A 25,608-nucleotide genomic window follows, 5' to 3' on the forward strand; every position below is an offset into this window, starting at 1 on the left:
CCGACAGTATCAATCTTCCTCTCCAACTGTCCAATCGCAATCTCACCGACTTGTCGGTATTGATTTTAGCCACTGCAACCGACTCATATTCCTTTACAATAGAGCCGACTGTCCGTGTATGTAGACACTGCCCTCCCGTGTCCAGTTTCAAAAGGGAGGCCTCTTAACTGTTCCAACTTCCGCAACAGTGGCTCGAGAGCCAGCACATACAGAAGAGGTGACAGCGGGCAGCCCTGACGGATCGAACGTGCGAAACTAAACGGTACGGATAGATGGGCATTTACTTTGACCACCGAGCAAGTACCGCTGTGCGTTGCAGTAATCCAACCTCTGAAAACGGGTCCGAAACCGGCTGCTTTAAGGACAGCTTCCAAGCAGCGACGGTCTACTCTTTTGAAAGCTTTCGACTGATCTAAATTGATCAAGGCCTAACCGAATCCAGCTTCAGTCCTATCACTCTCTAAGATGTATTGCGTAAGGTGGCGGTTGTCGTCTATTGGCCTGATTGGGATTGCGCACATTTGTGCCTTCCCGATCAGACTACCAACGACAACCGCCAACCTTTTCGCAAAGACCAAAATCGTAAACTATATGATTAGCAGACTTATGGGCCGAAAATTCCCTAGCACGTCTCCATTGTCGGCATCCTTTCTCAACAGTGTTACTACACTCCGGCTAACAGCCCTAGGAATTCTCCTGTTCTTTTGCCACTTACTATATACATCTGCCAAGAGGCTGCCGAACAAATCTGTCATGAAAACATAGATTTCGTAGGACAGACCATTGAAACCGGGCGAGTTGCTAGTTGTGCGGTCGTTCATCGTCCCGTATTTCAGAGGCTGTAAACGGCTTTTCGTAGAATCTCGCGTCCGAAACCGTGAGCCGTGGTAAGCCGTCTAGGTAGGAAGTAAAGTTCGCTACCGCCGTCGACCCATCAAACTCCCTAAACAATCGCACAAAGTGCTGCTGGGAAGCTGCACACATCTGGTCAGAAGCGAGTTGCACGCGTTCCTCCGTCCCGATCTGTCAAAGATTTGATCGGGGTTTTGTTTCCACGTCGCGTCTCTATCGTTTGGGCCTATTGGACGGCTTTAGTTCTTCCGTGTTTTAGCACACGGACCTTAGCTCTGACAACACACTCTTGCGGGTCGCCTCAAAGAAAGGGCCAAGAGCATTCTCGCCGCTAACACATCGGTCGTGATACCTTTACTAATAGGCTTCACTAGTTTGCTAACTAGTTCTCCCTCTAACTTATTTCTTTCTTTTATTAAATCTTTGCTAAACGCTATCGATTCTACTCTAATCGCTCTCTTCAGAGCGATCCACCACCGGTTGTTGATGATAGGCCTAGTCAACTGCCGCTTAACTAGTTCGCTAATCCGGTCCCTGTAGTCTTTGTGAGCCGGTAAGGACGCATTCAACTTGCAGTAACCGGGTCCCTGTGTATGGGGTTTATCTAAATCGACTGAACATATCACAAAATTGTGATTGTGTAGCCGACCAATTTAAATTGTGGACAACCTATGCTATCCCTATCCTCTGACCTAACAAATATTCTATCTAAATACGATCTGGATGACCCGCTGTGGTTGCTTCATGTCCACACTGGCACATCGGGGAAATCCAGTCGGTACCGGATTTCCGGAGTAGCACTGCTTCACCACCACCCGCTTCCGATAGCCCACAAGATGAGAATCCCTCAGAGTCCTCGAAAATGAATGCTAGATCGTGTTTTCTAGAGATCCTTGTTTCACTAATGGCAGCCACATGCAAATTAAGTGACCTGAGATCATTGAGCAAGGGACCTAGCTTCCAAGCTGACGCCAGACCACGCACATTCACACACCCCATTCTCAGCACAGACATGATATTCGGAGAAAGAAAATAAGGAGATCACTCATATTGATTCTCAAGAAGACCGGAAGTTCCGGGCTTCTCTACTGGTGGAAAAGTTTTTAAAAGCCCTTCCAACTGCCTTTTATCAACATATTTTTTGAATCTCCACACCTCCAGGGAATTTTTTTTTAATCACAATTTTATAAACGTCTGAGGACGTTTTAATTAAGAGTTTGTCCTTGGGTGTTTCGAGGACGAGCTCCTCAAATTCTTTTCGCTCTGTCACTATACTATATATATTTTAATTTATAAAATCCATTAATTCACTGTTACACTTGTTCACAACAGTGAAAGTGGTGGATACAGTTCGTCCACAGTCTGATGAATATTTTTGAAGTTGTATAATCGGTTGTTTCTCGGTTTCTTTAATTTCATGGTGCTGATGATGTTGCTGTTTTCGAAGTTGTTGATCTTGTTCTTGGTATTTTCGTTGGAGTGGTAATGAATTGTGTTGCAGTTGTGGTTTCGGAATAAGTTTTCGTTGATTTCTTGGAATAGGGCTTTGTATTCTTCTCTTTCGCTTACCCCACTTTTGTCACTGTGATCCATTGATTGTTCAGCTCCATATCATTGCAATTAACGTTGGTTTGAGAGGAAGAGCATTCAGGAGAAACTTGCTTTTCCGTAGCGACCGGGGGTAGACTCCTTCTTTGTCTTGGTTTGGGAGTGGGTGAGCGTGGGTGTGGGAGAAGGTGTAGGAGTCTTGAGCACTTGTTTATGATTTTTTCACTTCTAGTATTTGTAATGTTGGCAACGGTGAGACTTTATTTTCCATTATTTCAGGGCAGGAAAATTTTATGTGTCTTACAGACCCACATTTGTGGCATCTTGGCTTTCTACCCTCCATGAACACTGACAGGTGAGTACCATCCGGCAGATCGGTTAGATCGGTCGGCTGATCAATATGGTCCTGCTTGCATTGCAAGTTCATTTTCATATCTATACCTAACCAGTTTTAGGTAGTTTCTTGATCTCCAGTATTGTGACTTCGTCTTATTCTAAATCTGCCAAGATAGCCGCCACTAATGGATATTTCTGGCGGCACATTCAGCACCCTAATCTTGGCAAGACGTTGACCGCGATAGCTGGAATTAAGAAAAAATTGTCCTTACTCAAAGTGGTTGCGGAATTATATCTAGCTTCTTCTTCCGTCCCAAATCACATCTCAGTGGTTCCAAACTTCTTTCCTCGGGTAATGTGAATCTTCAGTTCTCAGATGCACCCAAGTCATTTTTGTATTTCGCTCTCGGGAGCATTTTCCACCCGCTGAGACTTTACTCCGATGCAACGGTATGTCATCGTGCATCTTGCAATATTTTCTATCATGTCGAATGGAGGTTTTAGAGTTACCCTTCTTCCATTTCTTTTTACAATTTTTCTTGCTAATTTTAATTCTTCTTCGTCTATGTGGTAACTTTCCATATTTCTCGCCTCTGACACCAAAGACGCAGTGGCGATATTTGCGATTTTATGTTTCATTTCTTTTGTATTGCTGTTGCTGTTATTGTTGTTGTTGTTGTTGTTGTTGCTGTCACTGCATCTTTTGTTGCTGTTGTTGTTCTCGAAAGTTTTGGTGTCATTCAGTTTAGGCCATTCTAAACTGATATTCTCAATTCTTTTCTTGTTCTCAATTTTCCCCAACAAGAAGCGCGTTCCTTTGTCGAAAATTATGATGGCTTCTATATCAACCATCTTTAAAAATTACTGAAAATTCCAAAGCTGTTTTTGTTAAAATTCAAAAATTATTTATGCGCGCCCCTGCAAAATAGGGGATGTCTCTACACAAAAGTACAATCTGCGCAATGCAGGCAATCTCAGAAACGTAATGGTAACAACAGAAATGAAAAGACCTTAGAAGGTCGAAAAGCTTACAAACACTTTTTAAACTTATGGCGCACCAAATTTCCGTGGCTTCACAGTATGGCGGTAATAATATATGACCAAAATAAACATGCCTAATTTATTATGTGATAAACAGGACATATTTTCTTGCGTCCATGCATCATACATAATACACATTCCCAATTTTTTTCAACCATTAGATTATGTCGGAACTAATGAAAGGAAAGCTTTATATTACTCAGAACGTATGAAACAATGGCTAACTAAAAAACAAGTGTGGACATTTACGATATACATGTATAAACGCTTTGGACAAGCAAAGTGTTAAGGAGTAGTTCAGGAAGTAACTATTAATGGTGCCTACCGCCTTTCTTCGTCACATACACACAAAAAAAAAACACCATTGAATACACGCAATAAACAAAAGCAAGATACTTACCTATTTCTCTACTACCCACAAGGGGCTAAACACAGAGAGGACAAACTAGGACAGACAAACTGCTTAAGTCGATTATATCGACTCCAGTGCGTAACTGGTACTTAATTTATCGACCCCGAAAGGATGAAAGGCAAAGTCGACCTTGGTGGTATCTGAACTCAGAACGTAGCGGCAGACGAAATACCTATTTCTTTACTATCCACAAGGGGTTAAACACAGAGGAGACAAACAAGGACAGACAAACTGCTTAAGTCAATTATATCAACCCCAGTGCGTAACTGGTACTTATTTAATCGACCCTGAAAGGATGAAAGGCAAAGTCGACCTCGGTGGTATCTGAACTTAGAACGTAGCGGCAGACGAAATACCTATTTCTTTACTATCCACAAGGGGTTAAACACAGAGGAGACAAACAAGGACAGACAAACTGCTTAAGTCGATTATATCGACCCCAGTGCGTAACTGGTACTTATTTAATCGACCCTGAAAGGATGAAAGGCAAAGTTGACCTCGGTGGTATTTGAACTCAGAACGTAACGGCAGACGAAATACGGCTACGCATTTCGTCCGGCGTGCTAACGTTTCTGCCAGCTCGCCGCCTTAAAACAAGATACTTACCCTGAAAGCATAGGCTCGTGCGGTAGTTGTGAAGTTCTACAATAAACATAATATTACTTCAATAATAATGACAACAATATAAAGTTAAAGCAACGATATTCGTCTTACAAGAATAAGTTTAAAATCTCTCTCTCCTCTCTCTGCCTGTATATATATATATATATATATAAAGGCGGTGCTCCAGCATGGCCGCAGTCAAATGACTGAAACAGTAAAAGAGTAAAGAGTAAAAGAGTATATATATATATATATATATATATATATATATATATATATATATATATGTGTTTGTGTGTGGTGTGTGTGTGTGTGTGCATGTTGTGTGGTGTGTGTGTGATCGCGTGCTTTGTCAAAAGCAGGATACGGAATCATACGAGTCACATGAAAATCAAAATGTCCAGGTAGATAATAATCTTGAACCCGCCAAACCAGCTCTTACAACTTGTGTCAGATGTCATAAAGCTTGTTAAGACAATATTTGGACTTAAAAGCCATATATGCTAGTTCATAAAAGAATTCCTTTAGAATTAGACTCCAAAAGACAAAGGTGTAGAAGAAACTTGAATAACACAATGTAACACATGTTTTGTTTATTTGTATTTTTTAATGTTCTTATATGCATTTTTTGCCACTAAATTCAAAAATGACATTCGTTTTGACGTAATATCGAGAGTTATTTATCTATTCCTAATTATAACTTTTCCCTACAGCACATTGTTGGCTCAATCTATTCTAGTATTGTAAGGATAATTACACAACATTTAGTAATTTTTCATATATTGAAGGGTATTTAGGAAGTAAAATATTAGTTAGAACAAAAAGAAACAATAAAACTCTGCACTGTAAATGCCTTGATAACTCTTTTCTTAAGATGAAAAGTGCTTTGACGATCGAGATTTTCTGGAGTGTATACCTTCATCTCTTCTGACTAGAGACCATATATAATTCCCATCATAGCAGTATCCCCTCGTCCTTGGTATCTTCTTTCCATAGTTGCGATGTCCTGATGAAATCTCTCATCATGCTCCTCACTGACATCACCCAAGTTTTCGGGGATGGGGTGATCTAGGTGAGAGAGCAAAAAATGAACCTTTAAGGACATACGACAACCCATTTTCTTGAAGTTTTCAATAAGCTTTGCTACCAGTTGTTTGTAATTAGGATCCTTGGGATTTCCTAGGAATCCACGAACTACATCACGAAATACAAACCAAGCTTCTTTTTCAACGTCTGTCATCGCTCTTTCCAGTTTCTTCGACTTTATTTACTTGGGCCCCATCAAATATGCCACCCTTGATCTTGGCCTCAGATAGCTTTGGAAACATAAGACAAATCTAAGACCTTCACAAACTGTTTTACCAATCCGAGTTTGATATGAAGCGGGGGTAATAAGATTTTGTTGGCATCTACTAGAGGCTGTTTGAGAATATTTAACATTCCTGGCTGCAGTTCCACTCGTGGGGGCCAATGTACTCTCTTGTAATGATCATCATCAGGAAGAAGAAGGCAAGCATCTTGAAATCACCACAAACATCCCACTTGAACTCAGCGTAATTTATTTTGTCGAGAAGTTCTTTGACATTATCGTAATATTCTTTCTTCTGTATGGAGTGTGAAAGAGGCAAAGAAGGATATTTATTTCCATTGTGGAGCAACAATGCTTTAAGACTTCCTGTTGAGCTATCTATGAACAGTCGCCATTCTTCAGAATCATGTTTGAGTCCAATAGCAGTAAACAAACCAATCACATCTTTACAATAATACAGATCATTAATATTTTCATAGTAAATTTCAAATTCGTCGTGGCGTTTCCGGTACACAGATGTCTTGCAGTCTTCCCCCAGTAGATTCCATTCCTTCAATCTTGATGAAAGAAGTTCAGCTCCTGACTTAGTAAAACCCAGATCCCTGATTAAATCATCTAGCTCACTCTGATTTGGAAAGTGAGGCTCCGAATTTGTTCTTGGTACGAAAGCTTCCTCCATTTCTTGGATGCTGCTACTTGTTGACTCTTCAGATGAAATATTTTCTGGTGGTAGTGGTACTTGTAAACTGTCATCATGTGGGACAGGTGCTCTAGATGGGAGTATGTCTGGATACTGAAGAGCTTGTCTTCCTTTCACTTTTCTGTACTTTGTCACATCGATTATACAAAAGTTACAGTCATCGTGATGGTTCTTTGGCTCTCTCCATACCCTTGGGATGGCAAAAGGCATTGGCCTTCCTGTACCTCTTAGCCATCCTTCTAGAGTATATCGACAGCTTCCACATATCACATGTGGGGCCCATGGTTTGTCCTGGTCGCCCATGGGCATTCCGAAATAGAGTCTGTACGCTATCCACAATTTGGTACCTTTCACTATCTTATATAATACCTGCTTTTTTTCCAATATAATAACCACACACATAGCAAAATGTATCTGGAGAATTTTTGCATACTCTAGTAGCCCTCCTGAAAGTAACAGAACTTAGCAATTGGTCTGAAAGAGAAAATTAGACATACATTTAGTAGCGGATCAGTATAACAATACCGAATATAATGGTGTAATTTGAGAGGATAATAAAAAAGTTATGGATGATTTAGTGATTTACTGCAAAACCCATGGCGGCCAAAATGATCTGAACGGTTGCTTTTACTCCATGTTTTAGTATATTTAACCGGCGAACTCTAATGTTTTGAATTTGTTTACGTGACAGTTCGTTTACTAAACATTAGTAAGAATATCTGCAGTGTACTTTGTTAATATAATGCCACTTACTCTGTTACCAATTCGTCAGCAGATTATTAAGCTTCGAAAAAAGGATAATTTAAGTATTAGGTCTATTGCAAAGATTGTTAACAAGTCAAAAAGTGTTGTTCACGGTATTCTTAAGGTCTACGATGATTGTGGTTCGTGTGAAGCAAGAAGTCTACAGGTGGCCAAGAAAAACGACCAAGAGAGAAGATCGTGCTATGGTAAAGTTGGTTAAAAAGGACAGATTTAAAACTGCTGCTGCTGTTTTTCGGGAAATGAGCATTGTACTGAAGAAAACTTTATCTCGAAAAACTGTCTCGTCGTTTAGTTGAACATGACCTACAAGCAAGAGCACCTGCAGTGAAGCCACTGATCAGCTCCAAGAATAAAAAGTGTCGTCTTACCTTTGCAACCGAACATGTGTTGTGGTCTCAAGAAAAATGGCAAACGGTGCATTTCAGTGATGAATCTAAGTCTATGTTATATGGCTCAGATGGGAAAAGGTACGTTCGACGAAAAGCAGGTGAAAAATTGTCACATAAATGCCTTAAGACTAGTGTTAAATTCGGTGGAGGAAGTGTCATGGTTTGGGGGATGATATCTGGAGATGTTGTGGGCCCTTTGCTGCGATTACATGGAAAGGTAAATGCAGGAGTTTATAAACAACTTGTAAAAAATCATGCCTTGACTGTGCTGAGAAATTCAACTAAGCGACCACCCATATTCATGCAGGACAATGCCCCATGTCACAAGGCTAAGGTGGTCATGAACTTCCTCAAGGCTGAAAAGGTTATTGTTATGGATTGGCCTGCTCAAAGACCAGACCTCAATCCTATTGAAAATATGTGGAATATTCTAGGAGAACGTTTGAAAGCCAGAAATCCTAAAACAACCGAGCAATTATGGAATGCCCTTCAGGAAGAATGGAATAAGATCACCCAGCAAGAAATTGAAAATTTAATTTCCCCATGCAGTCGAAAATGTCAAACTTTGATTGAAGCTAAAGGGCTTCACACTAAATATGAAATAATTCCAGCATTCTCTGTCACTTTTTGATTATTTTGTTATTTTTTCAACCGTTCTGATCATTTTGGCCACCATGGGTTTTGCAGTAAATCACTATATCATCCATAACTTTTGTATTATCCACTCAAATTACACCAAAATCTCAGACAAAACCAGTTACTATCGTATTTATTGTCTGTGAAATATAAAACTTTAATAAAAACTTATATCTACTTTTCTGACAAAAACAATGCCGTTCTGAACATTTTGGCCGCAACTGTATAATAACATTGAAAGTCGACATAGTTTTTTTTTAACTGTTGATGATGCACAAAAAATAATTTCAGTTTTGGAATCAGCAGAAAAAAATGGATTCATAAACAATAAAATAAAAACAATAAACAATTTTTTAAAAATTGTCACGTTGTGTAATATCTGTCACTTGGTCTGGCGTCACTTGAGTTTCAAACCCCATCAGTCAGCAGCTGGTCTTAGTCATATGAGGGCCATCAACGGAATGCTTATACTGTATGATGTGTGTGTGGATGAGAAGGTTATCAGCTGTCAAAATGAAGCAATCATATATGTGTGTGTGTGTGTGTGTGTATGTATGTATGTGTGTGTATGTGTGAGTGTGTCTGAGTGTGTGTACATTCATCTATGGACACACACACACATATACATGTGCAACCCTCCAATGGCATTTTGGTGAGATAATCTACACTTAACATACGCGATATACAGATATTCACATTCCTGAAGTTTGTGCAGAACATCCTGTTATGTATTGAGTGGTACATTACTGAAAGTATGGACAATAACGCATCAAATTACGCAGCTAGCAGAATCGTTAGCACGCCGGGCGAAATGCCTAGCGGTATTTCGTCTGCCGTTACGTTCTGAGTTCAAATTCCGCCGAGGTCGACTTTGCCATTCATCCTTTCGGGGTCGATAAATTAAGTACCAGTTACGCACTGGGATCCATGTAATCGACTTAATCCGTTTGTCTGTCCTAGTTTGTTCCCTCTGTGTTTAGCCCCTTTTGGGTAGTAAAGAAATAGGTATTTGCTACGTTCTGAGTTCAAATTCCGCCGAGGTCGACTTTGCCTTCCATCCTTTCGGGGTCTATTAAATAAGTACCAGTTACGCACTGGGGTCGATATAATCGACTGAATCCCTTTGTCTGTCCTTGTTTGTCCTCTCTATGTTTAGCCCCTTGTGGGTAGTATTGATCTGAGTTCAAGGAGTCTTCGTTTACGAGTATAGGTGTCCGAAACTATGCTACAGTTTTTTTTCGCTAGATTATAAGGTATATTAATTTTTATGTTTGGGGTGGCATGAGTTGAATAATAGGTATTGTATAGAATCTGTAGGTTTATAGAAGATGTCTGTTTCGGTGTGGTTACTGACTATTTTAATTAGGATGTCAAGAAAAGGGAGTTGTTTACTGCTGTGCTTCATGTTGAATTGTGTGTTTATATATATACATACACATATATAAGAGAGTCACTCTCTTATATATGTGTATATAAATTTTTATTGTATCCCTGGCTTTTTATGCGCTAAGCCACTTGGTGTTAAATTGATGGTATTATTAAATTAATATCCAACTTTTCACCCTTATTTTTTGATTTATATATATATATATATATATTTGTGTGTGTATATGTGACCTCGTGTGTGCGTCTACATGTGTGTGTGTGTGCATGTGTGTATTGTGTCTGTATTTGTCGCCCACTACCGCCGTTTAACAACCGTTGCTGGTGTGTTTACGTTCTCGTAAGTTAGCGGTTCGGCTTTAAAAACAAGAACTAGGGTCGACTAAAGTTCCTGAAGGTCGTGCCCCAGCATGGCTGCAGTCTAATGATACAAGCAAGTAAAAGTCGAAACATATACCTACCTAAGCACTCACACATTTATATGCACACATATATACATATATATATATGTGTGTGTGTGTGTGTGTGTGTGTGTGTGTGTATGTGTGTGTGTGTGTGTGTTGTGTGTGTGTGTGTGTGTGTGTGTATGTGTGTGTGTGTGTTGTGTGTGTGTGTCAGTGTGTTTGTATTTGTCTACTACCTGCGTTTGACAGTTGGTGTCGATTTGTTTGACTAAACTCTTAAAAGCAGTGGCCTAGCATGACCACAGCCTTATGACTGAAACCAGTAAAACATAATGAATAGCAATGCCAAATTATTATGATGTTCCGATGAAGCACGCAACAACCTTAAGGAAGTGCACCGACTAATCTTCTAAAAGAAAAAAAAAAACATTATATACATGAAAAATTATTAGGTTGGTAACTAAGTTCCCACCGTTTTAAAAAAAATTTGGAGTTTACTGCGTTTTTAAATTTTGGAATCTATTTTTTTCAAGAATTCTATTTTTGAATCATTTCGGAATCTATTGCCTTTTTTTTTCTAGTTAATTTTCGTTAATTTTTGCTTAATTTCAGATCATTTGGATGGAATGTCAAGTTAAGAAAAACGAACATTTTCGACACCTTCTTTTTGATTTTAATCACGGTTCTAAGGCCGCAAAAGCTGCTTGCGGCATTTGTGCTGTGTATGGAGAGGGTGCCATAGCTGAAAGGGCTTCTTGTGATTGGTATGCCAAGTTAAAAAATGGAAATTTTGACCGCAAAGACGCACCTGATTCTGGCCGCCCAGTGGAGTTCGATGAAGAGGGATTAAACCAACTTTTGCACGAAAATTCTTGTCAAAGCACAAGGGAACTGGCAGAGAAAATGATATGCTCCCACACTGCTATAGAGAACCATCTTCACTCGATGGGAAAGGTTCAGAAGTATGGAGCATGAGTTCTGCATGCTTTAAGTGACAATAATAAAAATCAACGAGCCACAATCTCCGCTGGTTTGCTTGCACGCCACCGCTCAACGATTCCTTTACCGAATCGTTACTGGCGACGAAAAATGGTGCCTGTACATCATGATGAAGCAGCGGAAGGAATGGCTTAGCACCGGTAAACAAGCGATACCGCACATGAAAGATCTTCATCCGCATAAAACGATGTTGTGCATATGGTGGGAATGGGAAGGGATTATCCATTACAAATTTCTTGAACGGAACCAAACGGTCAACGGGGAACTCTATGTTCAACTGTTGGAACAACTCAAGAGAAAAGACCTAATCGGCAGCATGGAGTTCTTTTGCTGCACGACAACGCCCGCGCTCATATCGCCAATATGACCAAGGAAGTCATTCAAACGCATGGCTGGGAAGTGCTGCCAACCCTGCCGTACTTTCCTTATTTGGCACCAACGAACTTTCACCTCTTTCGATCTCTTTCAAAATGCTATGCGCGGAGTTTCGTTCAATACTGATGCAGAATTGAGAGCTTGGTTGGATCAATTTTTCGAGTCGAAACGTTGGGAAGAAGTTGTAAACAACAAGGGTGAATACATTAGTTGTTATTTTTTATTAAATTTTGAAAAAATAGAAATTAAAAAAAACTACGGAAACTTAGTTGCCAACCCAATACATCCGCCATCCACTGACGGAAGTAAGTGTAAATACATGTTACATATATATATATATATATATATATATATATATATATATATATGGAGGGGGTATATATGTATGTATGTAAATATACATATATAAATGTAAGATCCAGGGATCGACGTGTGGGAAGAAAGTTAACTTCAAGCGATTCGTAGTAAATATATAAAAAACACAACTTTCAGAGACAATAGTGGTTTATTGAGACAAAATGTTCTTTATCAAAGTACGGACGATAAACTGAAAAAAAGTTCGTTTTATATTTCACTGTCGGCAACAAGGTTTGCCGGGTGTACGAATAAAAATACAAGAGTTACGAAATGGGGTAGATAAGACCCGAGCAACATATGCTTCATAGCGAACGGAACCTCAGAAGTGGCAAATACCCAAGCGAGGGGTGTACCGTAGGCTACTCGTCTGGTCAAGAATATCTTGATTAACTGAAAGTTTACATTGTTGAAAAGAGGCACAAGTTAACGCATGGAAGATCCAATCATAATCTGATATGTATGTATGTGTGTGTGTGTGTGTACGTATGTGTGTGTATGTGTGTGTGTGTACGTGTGTATGTGTGTATGCTGAACTACTGAGAAATCTACAGTTTCTCTATCCAGATTACAAGTTCAGCTTTATGCCTGTAATTATTGGTGTAATAAGATATGTAACACACTGCCTAAGTACCAGTGATGAGAAATCAGGCTTCTCAAAACCATAAAAGGGGAAAGTTAATTTGGATTTGAACGACTACAGATCCGAGTCATCATTAGAACTATAAGAATTTGTAAACTAGAAGTTTATCACTTGAATATATATTCGCATGTCTAGACATGCAAATATATCCATTGGAATATATACATACAGCAAAACATATAAATCTGCACATGAACTGACTCCAAATACGGCACACATACATACATAGTTGCAAAAATACCCAGTTGATGTTGCTGAAATTCCAATGAAGGAATCTTGGCAACCGGCTATTTCTCTATTGACAAGGAATCTTGAAATAAAACTGAATAATCACACACACACACACATACACACACATATCGGGCTCATTTTTCCGGTATGGAGCCTTGGGCGAGTTTTGAGTGGATCTGATACACAGAAACTGAAAAAAGCCGTCGTATGTATACGTACATGTATAACATTAGTTTCATGTTAAGGAAGCTCTTTATAGCTACCAAAACTATCGCATGGAACATCAATGTTAGTCTTCATTTTGAATTAAAACATAAAAGTAGCATAAAATCACGATGAAAATCACGCGAGATTTTTGGGTAACCAAAAACAAGACAACAGGAAAAATCTTTTAGATGACCATCTCCCTGGGGTTCGACTTTTGGAAAAATTCAATTCATTCGAATTTTTCTCACTCATTTCGATACTCTCTCTCTCTCTTACTCTTTTACTCTTTTACTTGTTTCAGTCATTTGACTGCGGCCATGCTGGAGCAACGCCTTTAATCGAGCAACTCGACCCCGGGACTTATTCTTTATAAGCCCAGTACTTATTCTATCGGTCTCTTTTGCCGAACCGTTAAGTGACGGGGACATAAACACACCAGCATCGGTTGTCAAGCAATGCTAGAGGGACAAATACAGACACACCAACACGCACACACACACATATATATATATATACATATATACGACGGGCTTCTTTCAGTTTCCGTCTACCAAATCCACTCACAAGGCTTTGGTCGGCCCGAGGCTATAGTAGAAGACACTTGCCCAAGGTGCCAGGCAGTGGGACTGAACCCGGAACCATGTGGTTGGTAAGCAAGCTACTTACCACACAGTCACTCCTGCGCCTACACAAATTTTATAATTGTACAATTTTGGAATGTCTGCACTTAGAAGTTCATACTTGCACGTATGCACTTCGTTGCCAAATGTTTATCCTGTTTTGACGTTAAGTTTAAAGCTTGTTATAATTGCGTATATTATGCATTTGTGTACATTCTATAAATTTATGTGTATATTCATATATTTTTACAGTCTATGCATCATGCGTTTTGTGCACATGAATACATTCACACACATGTGCTTGTATAAACTCACAGAAGCACGAACACACGCACACACACACACACCACACACACATATATATATATACACACGCAAATACACACATGCACTCATCCAACCATACACATATACACACGCAAATACACACACGCACTCATCCAACCACACATGTGTATATGCATACATAAAAAAATGCACGTATTATACACATTTTTCAGTATATGATTGTGGAGTTTCACGTATCTTACTCAGATTTTTACATATATTTTGTGGAATTTCATGTAACTTGCACATATTCTTTACAAGTTTTTTCACACACACACACACATATATATATATATATGTGTGTGTGTGTGTGTGTGTATATATTATATATATATATATATGTGTGTGTGTGTGTGTGTATAGATATATATATATATATATATGTATGTACGTATGTATATATACATATATATCTATATATCTATCTCTTTATATATATAATAAATATATATATATAATATATATATATATTATATATATATATATATATATATATATATATATATATATATATATATATATATATATATATCTCTATATAAACGGCAGTTTGTCTGTGCGTGTTTCTGTGTGTCTGTTTGCTTGTACCCTCACCCTGACCACGGCTTTCAACCGATTCTGATGAAACTTGACACACACATAGCCCAATGTCATAATTCAAAACTAACGCAGCGAAAATTTTGAAAAGTTCCCCCAGTTCTGAAAAAATCGATAAATTCGACATGGGGTCGAGAATTAGAAACACGAACCACAAACTGGCTAGGGGACGCAACTCTACCTTTTTTAAATCTCAAAAAAAATTTACCATCATTTTTTTCCATTTTTTTGCTATTTTTGGGCTATAACTCTCTAAAAATGCTTTATAGTTATTTCCCTTACAAACCTGAGCAACGCCGGCGATACTGCTAGTATATATATATATATATATATATAAGTTCAGCAAAATTTAGATTCAAATGAATATGGTACTTAAGTTAGATGCACTAGAATTTTGTATGGTGTTATCCATATTAATGGAAAACCTCTGTAAATGGCTGATGATTGCTCAACATTTTAAAACTGTTGTAATACTTACAATATTTAATAAAATGATGTAGCGTGAAACGATGGTACCAAATTACCGGAGATATTCTTGTTGCTTATTTTGAATATATATATATATATATAATACATATTTTAAAGCTGAGGTTTTATTAAATTTTGAGCTTGTTGATTCCTTCTGTTTTTCACTGTTTCACGTTGTTTCTGACGTTTTACTAGTTTTACTAATTTTTTTTCAGCTTTGGAGGGAAAAATATAGCCAAAGAAAAAACTTTTATAACCCTCCCATCAACCATCTAAAATTTTTTCCCTCTTTTCGGCTCCGTGAATCTATAAAGGTATTATAAAAGCGAGGCTCCATTTGCCAATCATGACGTTGTATAGTCAAGAGGTCAATGTCTAAGGATTATCAGATCGAAAACTTTTTCTAATCGTCGCACATTGATTTTCATGGCTCTGAACAACTTTCGAAGATGCCAATTTCCATTTTGAACCACATTCTGATGAACATTGATATTTAGAATTTTGGCAAGTCTTTAGATACTTTAAGGGAATTCGAAAAAATTTAACGGTCAGTTAGAAGTAGCAAAAGTTTTTTGTAGTTGGTACTTCATGATAATTGCATTATAAATTGCGAAAGTACAGTTTTTAAAACATAAGATCCATATAGAATTAAAAGAGAAAAAAAGAAGCTGGAGAAGAAGAAGAAGAAGAAGAAGAAGAAGAAGAAGAAGAAGAAGAAGAAGAAGAAGGAGAGGAAGGAGAGGAAGGAGAGGAAGAAGCAGAAGAAGAAGAAAAAGGAGAGGAAGAAGAAGAAGAAGAAGGCGGAAAAGAAGGAGAGGAATAATAATAATAATAATAATAATAATAATAATAATAATAATAATAATAATAATAATAATGAGAAGAAGAAGAAGAAGAAGAAAAAGAAGAAGAAGAAGAAGAAGAAGGAGAAGAAACTATGTAAGTAGTAGGTGGTTGGTACAGTGGTGAGAAGTTTGTTTCGCAATCATGGGATCCGGCAGATTGAGTAACATAATCTCAGGTCGAGTCCAATACTGTGAGTGAAATGTGAGTAGAAAATAGTTCAGAAGTTTTTACAGGTGGACACGTAACTCTCATTAAAGTAGACCAATATAATTACATTGATTTTCTAAGAAGGTTACGTCAGACCCAGCCGCATGCAATAAGTCAATGAAGTGGTAGTTCACTTGATTTCGAAGAACTGGAATACAAATTGTCGAATCTGCGTTTAATTTTTATCACTGCTATTTGTCGTTTGCTAGAGCAGTTTCGCTTTCGCTGATTTTATATTTCAGATTGATGCGTGCTTTTGTTTCTATTTATTTCTGCTTTAATCCAAACAACTTCTTTACTTCGTCTACAAAATTCTTATTCCTGCAACTGTAAATAATTGGATTTAAACTTGAATTAAGGTAAAACGTATGTCTTGCGAGCCAATAGAATATAGCTGTTGTTACTGACATTGTGTCTTCGGATTTCAATACTGCGTTCACCATCATGGCAATAACGCAGGGTATATAGGTTATTATAAACACCAGAGTAATCATCATCATTGTTACAGTAATACGCTGTATCCTTTTGGTTTGCTCTCTTGCTCGTCTTTCGTTATCCGTCTCCCGTAATTTAATCGCGATAGGTGCAGTGTTTTTTGTATTTTTTGCACTTACATTTGATGTATCATCCGATGACACACCGGATGATGTTTCTGCTACAGACAATTCAACAACTTCTGCAGGTACATTAGGATCAGTGTTTTTTGGTATATTACTCCATCTCTGTTGTGTTTCATCAGGATACAGGGCACTTGTAACGTTCTTCCTATTTTGTTGTGATACAATAATTTGTTTCTCCTTCACTTTCATTTTTCGAAGAATTATGGTGTAAACTACACTGAGTTCAACGAACGCAAATAATGTTAAGAGAAGATAGAATGCAAAGAATCCAAGTTGGTAATAGTTTGGCTTCTCGGATTTTTTTGCTGAGCAAGAATAGCTATAGATATCAGGATAATCAGTTGATTTCTTGATACTTCCATAGTATAGAAGAGCAATGCTTCCCTGTATTGCGGAAAAAATAAGAATGCAAGCTGTTATAATTTTAGCAACTTTCAATGACAACTGAGACTTCAGCGGTTGGCATACTTTTCTATATCTATCTATAGAAATGGACACTAGAAAACCACAGTTACAAAGTCCTGTAAAGACAGACAAACACATATGGTTCTTGCACAGTGCATCCCAGGTCGACATCATGGGGTAAACATTTTGGACAATGCGACCTGGTGATACAATAGCACAAAGTATCAAATCTACACAAGCCAGCATGACGACAAACAGGTACGTTGGGGATAACTTCAAGCGAAATCCGTAAACGTAAACAGTTAAAATGTTTCCAACGAAACCTATGGTCATTGTTAATATAACAAGAATGGTAGATGGGATCCTTATCAAAACTTGTTGTCTGTTGAGTTCTTCGATGGTGACACTATATTCGGTACCGTTTGTTGTTCCATTCTGCATTGAATCAGTAAATAACATCTTTTTTCGGATTTTGGGGCGCGTTTTCTCTGTTTAATCTGAATAACAAAAAAAAAGAAAGAAAAAAAAAATGTTAAATGTTTTCGATTGCTGCAACCATCCAGCGCCAATCCCACCAATATTAATTCTACTCTCAATACTACGCTGCCTCTTCCTTCTACTCCTCCGTTCCTCCCCCTCTCTGTCTTAATAATGCAGTACCAGCCAGTGGCTCTCGTGGCTTCTGATCTTAATTGTTATCATGTACATTGTTTTGTCTTGGTATAAAGATAAGCTACAGCAAATACTCTGCTCAATACCACAGATTTACTTGTCAGTTATTTGACCTTAATCAGTTGAGCATGCCCCTTAGTAGCTGACGATATGTGCATCTCTGATCACGAGCAGAAGTAGTGGGGGAGCACTATGTGTTAACAGAAATTCATTGGAGTTTGGATGATTCACGTTTGGAAACATAGGTGTTTCGTTCAACATTCTTAAGCAACCCTTATTCAAGGACCATTTGAGTGGGATGGGCTACTCGATCTGCAGAAAATTCCCACTGGGCCCCACCTGCAAGGTCATACGCTGTTTATCTTCATATGAGATCATCATGTCGTGCACATATGGTTGTGATGCATGTGTCTGGTATATTCTTATCGGACGGATGGTCATGATGGGTATACAGGTCTTCGTATATTTTAGCCCAGTGTGACTTTGATGGCATGCGCTGCTCTCTCACTCAATAATAATGATGATGATGATAATAATAATGATAATAGCAGTAGTAGTAGTAGTAGTAGTAGTAGTAGTAGTAGTAGTAGTAGTAGTAGTAGTAGTAGTAGTAGTAGTAGTGATGATGATGATGATGATGATGATATTAATAATAATAATAATAATAATAATAATAATAATAATAATAATAATAATAATAATTATAATTGGCTGCTCAAAGCCATTGAAATGTTGTCTCCAATTCTTACAAGGTAGCTTGGCCAAGTGGAACACACGTCTCTTTCTAAACCATAGTAATGGCTATGAGGAAAATGACCATACCAAGATTTTATGAGACTTTATGGTACAATGTGACCATGAAAATGAACATTGCTGACCGGATTATGGTGATTAAGAAAGTCAATGAACTATTTGTTTCTAGATGTGGCCTGTCCAGCTGACAATAAGGTTTGTGACAAAGAACTGAAGAAGATTCAGAAATATGAACTACTGTCGTGGGAGATAAAACATTAGTGGGCTATGGAAAGGATCGCATTGTACTTTGAACACCAGAATTTAAAGATAATTTTAAAAATATAGGTCAACATCAGTATGGGGCACTTACCGAAGCAACACTCCTTGAAACATCTAGAATACTCAAACAAATTCTGACAATTGATGGTACCACTTCACTCCACTTGTGAACAGCTGTCACCGGTATTACACCACAAGCGACAAATTGTGTGAGAAAGCGGTATAACACAACAACAACAACAACAACAGCAGCTGCAGCAACAACAACAACAACAAAAACAACAACAAAAACAACAACAACAAAAACAACAACAACAAAAACAACAACAATAATAATAATAATAATAATAATAATAATAATAATAATAATAATAATAATCCTTTCTACTGGAAGCACAGGTCCTCAAATTTGGGAGAAGGTATTAAGTCGATTACATCGACCCCAGCGCGTAACTGGTACTAATTTCATCGACTCCGGAAGGATGAAAGGCAGAGTCGATCTCGGCGGAATTTGAACTCAGAACGTAGCGGCAGACGAAATACCGCTAAGAATTTTGAAGCTTGTCGTCAAGGAACTGATTGCTGATGCGCAAACATGTGCCATAAAAAGCAGATCCATCCACGAGAACTTCCAAGTTATGTGATACATCATAGACAGAGTGAGTAAAGAAGCTGGCATGGGGAGAGCCCTGACAAATTTGGATCCGTCTAATACTTTCAATTGGGTCAATCACTAATATTTGGCGGCAGTTCTCACGGCGGCCGGTTACGACCCCCGTCTTCCGTGGCCGAATCGTTGCAATGTACAGCGACATCTGTTCGGTAGTTTGGGTAAATGGTTACCTTTCGGAATCATGCAGCATCATGCGTTCGATCCGTCAAGGGTGTCCCCTCTCGTCTCTCCTGTATGTGATGGCTCTAGAGCAACTACTGTGGAAATGAGAGGCATTGAGAGATATCCACACGCGAACTAGGACATTGGAGAACCGTGTCGGCATATGCGGACGTCAAAATCCTTGTGTCGAAGAATAGGTACATAGAAATCAGCATCGCACTAAAAGAATACAAGCCGGTGACAGGAACAAAAGTTAACCAAGTAGAGTCAGCTCGGCACCTGGAGGAACAGGTTCATGTCATCCAACAATGTCGCAGGACGCTGGACGGAGATACCGGTTAAATCGCTCGAGATTATTGTTATCATTATTACCATTGTCTTCTTTCAATTTTGTTTCCTTTTCTTGCTGAATGTCTTCCCAACGCCTAAGGCCAAGGAACTTACTGTTTACATTGGTAGACCATTAAAATAAACACACTAGATTGTTCATTTATAAAGTTATGTGATAGAAAAAAAGGCAAAGAAAGACAGAGAGAAAAAGGAAAGAAGGAAAATTATTATTATTATTATTATTATTATTATTATTATTATTATTATTATTATTATTATTATTATTATTATTGTTATTGAGTGAAAGAGAAGTGCATGCCATCAGAGAGACACTGGGGTAAAATATACGAAGCCCAGTATACCTATCATGACCAGACACATACATCACAACCATATGTGCGCGACATGGTGATCTCATATCAAGATAAACAGTACATGACTTTGCAGGTGGGGCCCAGTTAGAAATTTCTTCAGGTCGAGTAGACCATCCTGCTCAAATGGTCGTTGAATAAGGATTGTTTAAGGATGATGAACAGAACACCTATGTTTCCAGAGGTGAATTATTCAAACCCCAAAGACTTCCTCTCATCACATGGCTATGATGCTCCCCCACTACTTCTACTCGTGATCAGAGATGCACATACCGTCAGCCACTAAGGGACATGCTCAACTGGTTAAGGCCAAGCATCTTACAAGCAAATCTGTGGTATTAAGCAGAATATTTGCTGTAGCCCATCTTTTATATGCCGTTAATTAATTATTATTGATTTCAAATTTCAACACAAGGTTCACAATTTCTGGGGAGGGCATAAGTCGATTACATCGACCCAGTGTCCAACTGATACTCAGTTTATCAACCCCAAAATAATGAAAGCCAAAATCGACCTAGGCGGAATTTGAACTCAGAACGTTAGCATTGATGAAATGCCGCTAAGCATTTCGCCCGGCGCGGTAACTATTCGGCCAGCTCATCGTCTTCGTCAATTACTGAATACTAGTAAAGTTTCTACATTTATATCCCCTCTTTCTTCCTTTCTAAATTTCTAGGAAACTCATCTTATAGCGAAGGAAATGTCGTCTTCAATTGTTTCTCTTTAAATTCGTATGACATCAATACTAAGCCATTTTCAAATATATATATATATATATATATATATATATATATATATATATATATATATATATATGCTTTTTCCTATCACACTCTTCAATATCATTTCCGAATAAACCTCTCAAGATGTGTTTCCTTTAAAAATTCAGTCCTTATGTAGCCTTCTCCTTAAAATCCCTTTAGACAACATTTTGAGGAGTGCAGTATACTAGTATAAAAAAAAAAGGAATACATGGGCAGACATGACTAAGTAAAAGAGTGCATTGGGATGTCAGTCGAGTATGTGGGCCTAAAAAAAAAGAACAACAAAAATGTGGTATGAATATCAACCAGGGGCCATGATAGACAATGAAAATTATAAGATCTTGTGGGACTTCGCCATAAAGACTGACTGTACTACTGAGCCTAGTAGACCGGATATAATTATATATATATATATATATATTATATATATATATATATATAACAATTTAGGAATGGCCTTAACAGGCCATTCGTCCACTAGACAGATGAATTAGGGTAAACGTTTTTAATTTTTCACCTATTTCCGAATTAAATTACTTGGCGGTTGGGGTTATGGCTGCTCTGTCTAGTGGACGAATGGCCTGTTAAGGCCATTCCTAAATTGTTATATTTTACATTTTAGTCTCATGACTATTTTTCTTTTCCACTGGGCCGCTGGTAGTGATAAATTTCTATCGAATTTTTTACTACCCTAAATTGATTAATATATATAATATATATTAATCAATTTAGGGTAGTAAAAAATTCGATAGAAATTTATCACTACCAGCGGCCCAGTGAAAAGAAAAATAGTCATGAGACTAAAATGTAAATATATAACAATTTAGGAATGGCCTTAACAGGTCATTGTTATTATTATTGTTATTATTATTATTGTTATTATTTTATTATTATTATTATTATTATTATTATTATTATTATTGTTATTATTATTATTATTATTATTATTATTATTATTATTAGTAGTAGTAGTAGTAGTAGCAGTAGTAGTAGTAGTAGTAGTAGTAGTAGTATATTTTATTTCTCGGAGCCTTCGATATTACTTGTTCTGATTAATTCTTGTGAGTGGATTTGGTAGTCGGAAACTGAATGAAGCTTGTGTATATATATATATATATATATATATATATATCTAAAGAATCTTTCAGTTTCCGTCTCCCAAATCCATTCACAAGGCTTTGATCTGCCCGAGGCTATAGTAGAAGACATTTGGTTTGCCCAAGTAGGACTGAACCCGGAACCATATGGCTGGGAAGCAAGCTTCTTATCACTCAGCTACTCCTTCATCTATATTCAACAATACTTAACATCTAAGTGCCAACTTGTGGAAAGAGACACTGTGAGACTTTTGGGAACAGGATGATGTCCGCCCTAACTGGATTAACCAGAAAAATTATTATCGAAAGCTCTGAGAAATTAAAAATACTACTACTACTACTACTACTACTACTACTACTACTACTACTACTACTACTACTACTACTAATAATAATAATAATAATAATAATAATAATAATAATAATGATAATAATGATAATGATAATAATAATAATAATAATAATAATAATAATAATAATAATAATAATAATGTTAATAATGATAATAATAATAATGATAATAATAATAATAATAATAATAATAATAATAATAATAATAATAATAATAATAATAATAATAACCACCATAGGACTGCAAAAATATCTACTTCAGAAGCAAGGAAGACTGATACAAATAGCGGCAAAACACGAGCAAAACAAAAAAACTGTTCTCAGTATTTAAGGAAGCTGACAGCAACGGACCATGATAAAACGATGGGAAGAAAAGCCCCTTCATGGCAAATACTGGACTAAACTAAATGCAAAAGAAATAGACAAAGAAAAATCCCAGCGATAGTTGAGAAGCTCAGGACTCAAAGCAGAGATAGAGCGATTTTTAATTGCAGCACAAGACCAAAGCCTCCCCACCTGAAATTACCAAAAACATATAATGAAAAGAAATATATATATATATATCCTCTATGTACATTTCTCTAGAAATTTAATTCGTCTTTTATTATGTCATTGTATGCTTTATTACCCGAAATTTTTAATTTAGCAAATTTATGCCAAATGTTTTACGAGTTTAAGCGTACATTCAAGGTGTTATATATGCAACGTGGAGGCGCAATGGCCCAGTGGTTAGGGCAGCGGACTCGCGGTCGTAAGTTCGCGATTTCGATTCCCAGACCGGGCGTTGTGAGTGTTTATTGAGCGAAAACACCTAAAGCTACACGAGGCTCCGGCTCGTGGTGATCCCTGCTGCACTCTTTCACCACAACTTTCTCTCACTCTTTCTTCCTGTTTCTGCTGTACCTGTATTTCAAGGGGCCGGCCTTGTCACTCTCTGTGTCACGCTGAATATCCCCGAGAACTACGTTAAGGGTACACGTGTCTGTGGAGTGCTCAGCCACTGACACGTTAATTTCACGAGCAGGCTGTTCCGTTGATCGGATCAACCGGAACCGTCGTCGTCGTAACCGACGGAGTGCTTCCCCCATATGCAACATTGATTCTCTTATATATTTATATATTTTATATGATGTTTATGTATTACTAAATTTTTAAACGTCGGGCTTTATATTTGTTCTGTAGATATAAATGAATATACGAATATATGTATGTGTTTGATCTTTCTGTGGATTTTGCAGTGTTCTTGTTGTTGCTGCTCGCATTGCCTCCTTCGGATTAAAAAAAGTATATATATATATATAAAATTATAATTTAGGGTATCTAAGAGATACCACCAAGCTGAAAATAGCAGTCAAAACTTGACTCTAAAACCACAATAAATGTTCATACAGCACCAGGAGAGAAGACAAAGTGACAAAATAAACTAGCAAAAAAAATTATTGGATAATTCCATATCCCGGATGAAAGCAAAGCATTTCTTATGCAGAGCCAGAAATCCGGGATCTGGAATTATGCAGTATTTTTTTTTGCTAGTTTATTTTGTCTCTTTCATTTCTCTCTCAGTGCTGTATGAACATTTAATGTGGTTTTAGAGTCAAGTTTTGATTGCTATTTCCAGCGTGGTGGTATCTTTTAGATACCCTAAATTATAATTTTCAATACTTATTACCTTTGAAGGTTTTATTCCCATGCTGACGACCAGTTGAGTTCGGTATCTAAATATCGATCTTATCCTTATATATATATATATATATATATATATATATATATTATATATTATATATATATATATATATATATATATATATATATATAGGCGCAGGAGTGGCTGTGTGGCAAGTAGCTTGTTTACTCTAACTTACTCTATATACTGCCTTAATGGCAAATGTTATGAAATAAAGTAGCTTGTTTACCAACCACATGGTTCCGGGTTCAGTCCCACTGCATGGCACCTTGGGCAAGTGTCTTCTACTATAGCCTCGGGCCGACCAAAGCCTTGTGAGTGGATTTGGTAGACGGAAACTGAAAGAAGCCCGTCGTATATATGTATAAATATATATATATATTCTCTCTCTCTCTCTTTTCTCTTTTACTTGTTTCAGTCATTTGACTGCGGCCATGCTGGAGCACCACCTTTAGTCGAGCAACTCGACCCCGGGACTTATTCTTTTTGTAAGCTCAGTACTTATTCTATCGGTCTCTTTTTGCCGAACCGCTAAGTGACGGGGACGTAAACACACCAGCATCGGTTGTCAAGCAATGCTAGGGGAACAAAGACACACACACAAACACACACACATACATATATATATATACATATATACGGCAGGCTTCTTTCAGTTTCCGTCTACCAAATCCACTCACAAGGCATTGGTCGGCCCGGGGCTATAGCAGAAGACACTTGCCCAAGATGCCACGCATGCGTGTGTGTATTTGTGTGTCTGTGTTTGTCTCCCTAGCATTGCTTGACAGCCGATGCTGGTGTGTTTATGTCCCCGTTACCTAGCGGTTCGGCAAAAGAGACCGATAGAATAAGTACTGGGCTTACAAAAGAATAAGTCCCGGGGTCGAGTTGCTCGATTAAAGGCGGTGCTCCAGCATGGCCGCAGTCAAATGACTGAAACAAGTAAAAGAGTAAAAGAATATATATATATATATATATATATATATATATATATATACAGTGCAAGATCTTAGATTTTGAAAATCTCTATGATAGCAGAGTCAATAACAGAGATATAGAAAGAACTGAGAAATACCAGGATCCAACTAGAGAGCTGAGGAGACCATGGAAGAGCAAGATAACAATTATTCCTGAAGCTATAGGTGGATTTGGCACAACACCCAAATTGCCACCTAAAAGACTGAAAGAAATTAGAATTGAAACTCGCGTTGTC

At 37.7% G+C, this 25,608-nt stretch overlaps 2 protein-coding genes across 2 annotated transcripts in view; both read right to left on the bottom strand.

Annotated features, from left to right (window-relative positions):
- The window catches only part of LOC115217243 (cholecystokinin receptor type A-like), a 29,811-nt gene extending 24,914 nt beyond the window's left edge, over nucleotides 1–4,897 (bottom strand). Inside the window, exon 1 of the mRNA XM_036507060.1 lies at nucleotides 4,796–4,897. Within this exon, the coding sequence (XP_036362953.1) occupies nucleotides 4,796–4,806 (11 nt within the window). The 5' untranslated portion in view covers nucleotides 4,807–4,897. The remainder of the gene's footprint in view (nucleotides 1–4,795) is intronic.
- An 11,187-nt stretch (nucleotides 4,898–16,084) lies between these two features.
- Nucleotides 16,085–25,608, bottom strand: part of LOC115217470 (kappa-type opioid receptor-like) — a 16,459-nt gene continuing 6,935 nt past the window's right edge. Inside the window, exon 2 of the mRNA XM_029787175.2 lies at nucleotides 16,085–17,774. Within this exon, the coding sequence (XP_029643035.1) occupies nucleotides 16,519–17,736 (1,218 nt within the window). The 5' untranslated portion in view covers nucleotides 17,737–17,774 and the 3' untranslated portion in view covers nucleotides 16,085–16,518. The remainder of the gene's footprint in view (nucleotides 17,775–25,608) is intronic.

Source organism: Octopus sinensis, linkage group LG11, assembly GCF_006345805.1.
Source record: "Octopus sinensis linkage group LG11, ASM634580v1, whole genome shotgun sequence".
NCBI classification, from domain to species: domain Eukaryota; kingdom Metazoa; phylum Mollusca; class Cephalopoda; order Octopoda; family Octopodidae; genus Octopus; species Octopus sinensis.